This window comes from Talpa europaea (assembly GCF_964194135.1).
Source record: "Talpa europaea genome assembly, chromosome: 1".
Lineage (NCBI taxonomy): Eukaryota > Metazoa > Chordata > Mammalia > Eulipotyphla > Talpidae > Talpa > Talpa europaea.
The window spans coordinates 41,883,576-41,890,938 of record NC_140073.1 but is presented as its reverse complement, the minus strand read 5'-3'; the positions used below and the strand labels follow the sequence as shown (position 1 = coordinate 41,890,938).

At 53.7% G+C, this 7,363-nt stretch overlaps 2 protein-coding genes across 8 annotated transcripts; one reads left to right on the top strand and one right to left on the bottom strand.

Annotated features, from left to right (window-relative positions):
* Nucleotides 1-693, bottom strand: TIMM10B (translocase of inner mitochondrial membrane 10B; the record flags this gene model as incomplete). Its single annotated transcript, XM_084230837.1, has 3 exons — nucleotides 1-177; nucleotides 369-464; nucleotides 661-693. 3 exons carry the CDS (start codon nucleotides 691-693, stop codon nucleotides 1-3), a joined length of 306 nt encoding a protein of 101 aa, XP_084086963.1.
* A 378-nt stretch (nucleotides 694-1,071) lies between these two features.
* ARFIP2 (ARF interacting protein 2) lies at nucleotides 1,072-4,974 on the top strand (the record flags this gene model as incomplete). Of its 7 annotated transcripts, XM_084238343.1 has the most annotated exons (8): nucleotides 1,072-1,095; nucleotides 1,746-1,886; nucleotides 2,143-2,239; nucleotides 2,881-2,999; nucleotides 3,168-3,389; nucleotides 3,898-4,055; nucleotides 4,201-4,375; nucleotides 4,819-4,974. In XM_084238343.1, 7 exons carry the CDS (start codon nucleotides 1,788-1,790, stop codon nucleotides 4,972-4,974), a joined length of 1,026 nt encoding a protein of 341 aa, XP_084094469.1. The 7 variants fall into 7 exon arrangements, with proteins under 7 accessions (XP_084094469.1, XP_084094467.1, XP_084094464.1 ...); XM_084238341.1 differs by lacking the exon at nucleotides 1,072-1,095 and having other exon boundaries at nucleotides 1,788-1,886; nucleotides 2,929-2,999; XM_084238338.1 differs by lacking the exon at nucleotides 1,072-1,095 and having other exon boundaries at nucleotides 1,788-1,886; nucleotides 3,901-4,055.
* Between the last annotated feature and the right edge of the window lie 2,389 nt (nucleotides 4,975-7,363).

Here is a 7,363-nt window from a genome sequence, read left to right as displayed (position 1 = left end):
CTAGCTGCCAGATGGTGAATTTCCCGGTTGTTCAGCAGCAACGCCAGGCACAGCTGAAGCAGCCTCGTAGTCTGCGATGCGGCGCTGTACCAAGGCCGGCATGAGCTGCACGTAAGCGGCCATGAGGCGGTGGTTGGAGTGGATCAGTTTCCCAGCACAACTGTGCAAACAGGCCTCCTGGAAGTAAGACAGGGTAGAAGTAGAGGCCAAAGGTGTCCGATAAGGTCTGTCTCCTTCCTTCCCATCCCCAGTCTAGAGGCGAGGGTCGTGGAAAGGCCCCGGCCAGAAGCAGGGGCAGTGGGGGTAGGAAGGAAGCAGGCCACGGTTAACTCTGGGATGGGGGGTCGGCTCCATGCTCAGGTCCCCACCTCCTCCGCGTCCAGAGCTCGGTGGTGCAGGCTGGGCACGCAGCGCTGGAAGCAGAGTTCCGTCATGCGATTGTAGACCAACAGGAAGTCCCGCAACTGCGAGTAAAGGAGACCGAAAACTCAGCGCTCGGGAGCCCACGACTCCATGGAAAGCCCCCGCGGAGGTTCCCCGGGACGGCGCGCCACTGCCCGACGCTCCCAGCCCTCGGATCCCTGGTCCTGCGGCTCCCGCGGTGCGGTCGCGGCCGAGAGCAGAACGAACGGCCCGAGAGCGTTTTAAGGTCGCACTCACGTTTCTCAGCTGCTGCTGCTGCTGCTGCTCCATCACGCCACCGGCGCAAGCCTGATGTCATTTCCGTTACAGCGTCTCGGTAACGCCCCGGAAGTAATCTTTCCCCTCTTCTCCTGGGCTGAGGGGTCGAGTCAAGGATTGCCCTGCCCCCGCTGACGACGTCACTTCCGCCCTTATAATCTGCGACGTGGCCGGCTTCTTCTGCCCGGGAGAGGACGTCACTTCCGCCGAGTCCCTGACCTGCTGCTAGGATCGCGACGGGGACTGGAGCCCGAGGTCCCCGTGCGGCCAGGGCCTGGCGCCCCGAGGGGAAGAGCGGCCCTGTCCGAGGTGAGAGGCGTGCACTCGGGCAGGGAGAACTTGAATGCATGAACCTGTCCTGGGGCAAGATGCCTCTGTGCCTTGGGGAAGGATGAGGACACACCTGATGCCCAGGTGTAAGGGGGGGAGGGGCCGGGACTCACACCTGGGGAGACATAACTCGCCTAGGTTCTGGAAAAAGGCTTTCCCCAGGGAAGGGGGACCATACACCCACTGATTCAACGAAAGCCTGCTGGGGAGGGCCTGAGGAGTGGAGGTGCATGGAATGGAGGAGGGGAGAACACCTGAAGGAAAGAGGAAGAAACAAGAAAGGAGTGTGAAAGGTCAAACATTGGAGAGCAAACAATGCTGAATGGGGCCTGGGCACCTGAGTCCTGGGAAGGGATTCGGTCTCCTGATAGGGGAAACCCATGCATGGGGATAAGCTTCGAGAGAGCAGACTTCATCTCTTGTTCGCTGCTGTATGTGCATGACATGGTTGTAGGCACTGCTTAAATGGCTCTTGGGTGATTGAATGTATGCATGCTCACTGGAGACCTAGTGGGGTTGGAGGAGCCTTAAGACACTTGAGGCCTGAGTGTGCTTGTGTAAAAATAAGTGCTTTGGAAGAGGGGTTTGGGCAAACTTGAGGAAAAGAGTGGTAGGCAAGCCCCCAGAAAACTCAAGCCCTGGGACAACCTCTAAAACCTCAGAAATGATAAGGGAGACCTTACTCTTCTAGAGTACTGGCCAGTTTCCAGAACTATCTGTGTTGGGCTTTGCAGGGCACTGGGGTGGAGACTTTGACTCCAGTCCCTTCCCTAGCCATGACGGACGGGATCCTAGGGAAGGCAGCCACAATGGAGATCCCCATCCATGGGAACGGCGAAGCTGGGCAGCTACCTGAGGATGATGGGCTGGAGCAGGTGCTTCTGTTTGATTCTCCTCTGTGTTGATTTGATTTGGGAATCCCAACTCAAATTGTGGGTTCTCACCCCTAATTCCAGTAGCCTTCCCCTAACTTACCTAATTCCCTTCAATGTTTTTACAAATCTTCATTCTGATTCTGTGCAGACTTCCCTTGTGTGCTCTCTCTATGATGCTTCAATCCAAGCTTGTTCTCACCCCCAAATGCTTCAGCTGCCCCTATGTTCCTGAAGCCCCCTCTTCTCTGGCCTATAGGACCTCCAGCAGGTGATGGTGTCAGGACCCAACCTCAATGAAACCAGCATTGTGTCTGGTGGCTATGGGGGCTCTGGTGATGGACTCATCCCCACAGGTATGAATGATCAGAACAGGACATGAAGCTAGAAAGGGGGAGAGGAGTGACTCTGGAAGTATAGGATATATTTTAGAAAGCTTGCACTATGTCTGGAAATCTCGGGAACCTCTGCTGGTATGAACCTGATGGACTCCTCAGCCCAAGGCCAGCTCCCAGGGTTGTCCATCTGCTTTCACTTGCCATTTAGCCCCTAAGGTGCTCTGATCTGGAACTTTGTGAAGCTCTCAGGGTTTTATTTTAACCTCTAAAGTTTAGAGGACTAAATAACCCTGAATCTCACACTGACTAAGACTCCACAAGGGAACGTCAACCAGGTTTCCTGTCATCAGGACCACCCCTCAAAACCTCCCTCTCTCTCTCTCTCTCTCAGCATACTTTCTTCAGTTTCCTCTGCCCAGTAACTCCCTCCTCCCTCTCCCACTCCCTGCCACCACTTTAGAAGGAGGCAGATGTGTATTGGGATCTGGGTCTCAGAAACTAGGGTATGAGTTCCTCCTAGTGAGTAGAAGAATCCAGTTGCCCCTAGCTTTTGCCCCTTGAGAAGAGTCATGTGCTGGGAGGGAAGTGTAAGTGGAGCCACAGAAGTGGTATCTGCTTGTCTCTGAGAGAGACTGGTGTCAGAGAACTTGGTCCTTTAGGGTCTGGCCGCCATCCATCTCACAGTGCCACTCCTGCTGGCCCCGGAGATGAGGTGGCTCGGGGCATCGCTGGAGAGAAGTTTGACATCGTCAAGAAATGGGGCATCAACACATACAAGGTGGGATTCAAGCACATCACCCTTCCTCAAAACTCCCCCTGGGTACCCTCTTCCAGATCCCAATATCCCATCTATGGCTGAGACTAGGAGCCTGGGGATGCTGGGGTAGATACCTGTGGGGGGAGAGAGTGCTAGGGTCTCTGACCTATTCCCCCACTTCCCAATCAGTGCACAAAGCAGCTGTTATCTGAGCGATTTGGCCGAGGCTCCCGGACTGTGGACCTGGAGCTAGAGCTGCAGATTGAGTTGCTGCGTGAGACGAAGCGCAAGTATGAGAGTGTCCTGCAGCTGGGCCGGGCACTGACAGCCCACCTCTACAGCCTGCTGCAGACCCAGCATGCACTAGGTGATGCCTTTGCTGACCTCAGCCAGAAGTCCCCAGAGCTTCAGGTGCCTCAGCCGGCCAAAGAGGGTGGGGGGACTGGGCCCAGGCCCTCCCAGGCAGTTGCCCCTCAGCCTCCCTCCCTCCCTCCCTCCTGCAGCCCAGAGGTGGGCCCAGCTCTGCCCCCAGCAGCACTTACCTGTGGAGGCAGCCTAAGGGTTTGTACAGAAGTCTAGAAGTTGGGGGGTGGGAGCTTCACAGAAGATGCCTCACAAATAACTCTTCTCTGCGTTGGCAAGAATGCCTTAGGTGCTCAGCCTAATCGGAGCCCTTCCTTTGCCTGCTGCACTGGCTTTCCCTGTTCTAGTCCTGTGAACTTAATCCCCACATCCCTACCCCAGCCATCCCCAGGTGACCCCACTAACTTTCTGGCTAAAAGAGCCTTGCTCAGGGTAGTCCTTGGTTGTTCCAGTTTTGATGGCTGTTTGCTCCCTGGGGAGGAAGGGAATGCAGGGCCCTACAGCTTCAGTGTGGTAGGGACTGTGACTCAAGGTTTCTCCTCCCTTCTGCCCTCAGGAGGAATTTGGCTACAATGCAGAGACGCAGAAGCTTCTGTGCAAGAATGGAGAGACACTGCTAGGGGCTGTGAACTTCTTTGTCTCTAGCATCAACACACTGGTCACCAAGACCATGGAAGACACACTCATGACTGTCAAGCAGTATGAGGCTGCCAGGTGTGGGCACTGGCTGGGCCTAGGGTTTGGGGAGTTGGCTGGCACGGGAGGAAATTTGAGCATTAGGGGCATAAAAATTCAGAAATGAAAGAGTATGTGTGGAGCACAAAGGGGTGGAGACCAGCTTATATCACCCCCTCCCCAGGCTGGAATATGATGCCTATCGAACAGACTTAGAGGAGCTGAGCCTAGGCCCCCGGGATGCAGGGACGCGTGGTCGACTTGAGAGTGCCCAGGCCACTTTCCAGGCCCATCGTGACAAATACGAGAAGCTTCGGGGAGATGTGGCTATCAAGCTCAAGTTCCTGGAAGAAAACAAGGTGCTAACCCCACCCCTTTGACCCCAGCCCACCTTTCTGTCCGTAATACTGCCCTTATCCCCAGACCCTCCCCAACATTGGATGGGGGAAACGCAGCCTGGCTAAGGAATGGGATCTGTGGGCTCTTCTCCAGCCCCCTCCACCTGTGGACCTTTCCCTATCACCATCCCTTTGATCCTTGGCCCTGTTTTGCTGTAGGAAGGCTGTTAGTCCCTGATACATAACTGGGAAGAAAATCACTCCCTGGGGAACCAGAACCCTAGCTCCAGCAAATCAAGTCAGATTGACCTTTCTCTTTTGCCTCCCTTGGAGGAGGCTGGCCCCCACCCCAAATGCACCATCAGAGCAGAATCCATGTGCCCCTGGTCAGGGCTCAGGCTCAGACTCATAGCCCCTCAAGAAGGGCGTGAGTGCAGCCTCAGCTGACCTTGCTGGACCCCCAGATTAAGGTGATGCACAAGCAGCTGCTGCTCTTCCACAACGCCGTGTCCGCCTACTTTGCCGGGAACCAGAAACAACTGGAGCAGACCCTTCAGCAGTTCAACATCAAGCTGCGGCCTCCAGGAGCTGAGAAACCATCCTGGCTAGAGGAGCAGTGAGCCGCTCCCAGCCCAACCTGGCTACCAAGCAGGACATTGGGAGGGGCAGTCCCAGGGTGGGGGAGATTGGACATGGGACATCCCTTGCCACCTGCCCTCCGACTTGGGCTCCCTTTCTCTGACTGGGCCTGACACCAGTTTTGCCCATGCTACTATGGGTAGGGAGGGGACGTGCAGGCCCAGCAGCTGCTGCCCTGTTCTTTATCTTCCTGGGCTTCATTCCCAGATCTTTTCCTTCCACTCCACAGCCAAAGGCTATGACAGAACCACTCCCTGGCCAATGGCATCACTCCTCAGGCCTATCCCCAGCTCCTGGGGTGTGCTCCCTGATCAATGGCAGAGCCTCAAAAGGCCCTGTCAGCCAATGGCAGCTCTTCCTGGGCTCCGCTGGGCCAATGATGTTGCCTCCAGTACCCTTTGTCCCTCCTTTATGTGTGCGCGTTGCAGAAAAGGGGGCTGGGACCAAAAGGGTGGGGATACCGGGGGGAGCCCCATTTCTGGCCCTGCATCTGAATGGGCCTCCCCTCACCTACTCACCCAGTGGAATTGTGCTTAGAGTCCTGAGAGACCGGGACCTAGCACTAGGAATAAACCTTTCATAAAAGCAGGCCCAGTGAGGTCAATTTATGGGGGGATTTTAGGCGGGTGGGTTGGGTGGAGAAATGCTCAGTGTAATCATACATCAAAATCTTACCAAGTGAGAAGAGCTGGGGTCAGACAAATGAAATTACAGGGTTTAGGACTAGTGTGAAGATCTGCTCTTCTCCCCAGCCCCAGTTTAAGCCAAAGCTTTATTTACCCTTTATGCCAGCACCAAGATAGCTATGGATTCTTAAGAGCACATGGCCCAGAGGGGGGTTGGGCCTGCTGACCTTCATCCTGCATTCATTTATTCATAGAACAAACATGAATTAAGTGCTTTTATTTGCCAGGCACTGCGCTAGACCCTGGGGAAACATCAGTGAATAAAACAAGGTCCCTTCCCACAGTGCTTATGGCCTAGTGAGGGATTCAGACAAGTAACCAGGCAACTACAATACAGTGATAAGTACTAGGATACAGAAGTACAAGGAGCAATGGGAGCACAGAGGAGGGGCATCTAGCATAGAACTGGAGTGGAGGTGGGGATGTGAACGTGAAGCTGAAATGGGAAGGGTGAGTAAATGGACAGAGCAGGGAAAAGAGTGCCCTAGATAGGGGCCAACACATGTGAAAACCCTAACTAGGAATTGCAGGAATTCACTGACCGGAATGAAAAGTAATGGGGGAGTAACTAAAGGAAGTCTGCAGAGGAAGCTAGTAAGAGATCAGGAAGATTTTTTTCAGGCTGATTACGTTTGTCCTTTGAAGAAAGGTAGACACAAAGCCCTTTATGCACAAGTTTGACAGCACTAGAAGTCTTGGGTGGAGGAAAGGGGTCATTGTGCGGCTTAAAGCAGTATAGTGCAGACCCAGGGCCCCTCATATTGGGTAGCCTAGTAACCCTTGCCAGAAATACCAGAGCAAGCATAACCCTGTGTGAAGCTCACTCACAAGCACTGGAGCACTTGTGCAGGATACAGAAATGGGATGTGAGGTTGAAGCAGTTTTCAGGGCTCCTGCACCTAGTTATGCGCCCAAACCTGAACTTGCATAAGGCAAGCAATCTCCCCAACAGCACTTTGATGTAGTCAGGGTCCAGGTGCCACTGGAAGGGCCAGTCCCAGGGTGGGGGACATTAAACATGGAACATCCCTTGCCACCTGCAAGGGGAGCACCAGAATTTTTCAGCATTCTTTGTAGAGGGCTGGTGGAAGGGGAAAACCCAGTAAATGATTCCTAATGGTGCAAAGTCCATTCAACCTGATTTTGCTCTTTTTCCTAGATCCTGCAGCTTCCAGGCAGGCCTCCTGGGCTTTGGTCAGCTTGTAGTCATCTGACTTGTTTATTAGGTGGGGTAGTCCACATAAAAATCCCCATTTATGAGTTATTGACGATTTTTCAATGTAGGGGGTACTGAATCTCCAAATGACTGAAGGCAGGACTGGAAAGCAGAGCTCAAACCCTGGTTTCTCCTCCTCCAAGCTGACTGATAGGGTTAATGTTGGAGGAGGCAGGGCCCTCCCTTGCTTTCCCAGTGAAACATGGTTAATGAAAGATGCTACCTTTTAAGGTTATGAGTATTAAATGAGATAATGTACGCCAAGCGGTTATATGCCTGACACATAATAAGCATTCAGTCCCTGTTAACAATATAATTTTCCTTATTTCCCACTGGGGCTGCTTCCCACAAAGGGATGATTCTGAGAATTGTTCTGTTCTTAGGAGTGAGCTAGGGAGTCGCTGGATGGTCTGAACCATAATTTCTTCCGGAGGGGGCTCCTGAGAGAGCTAACCATCTAGAGCCAAA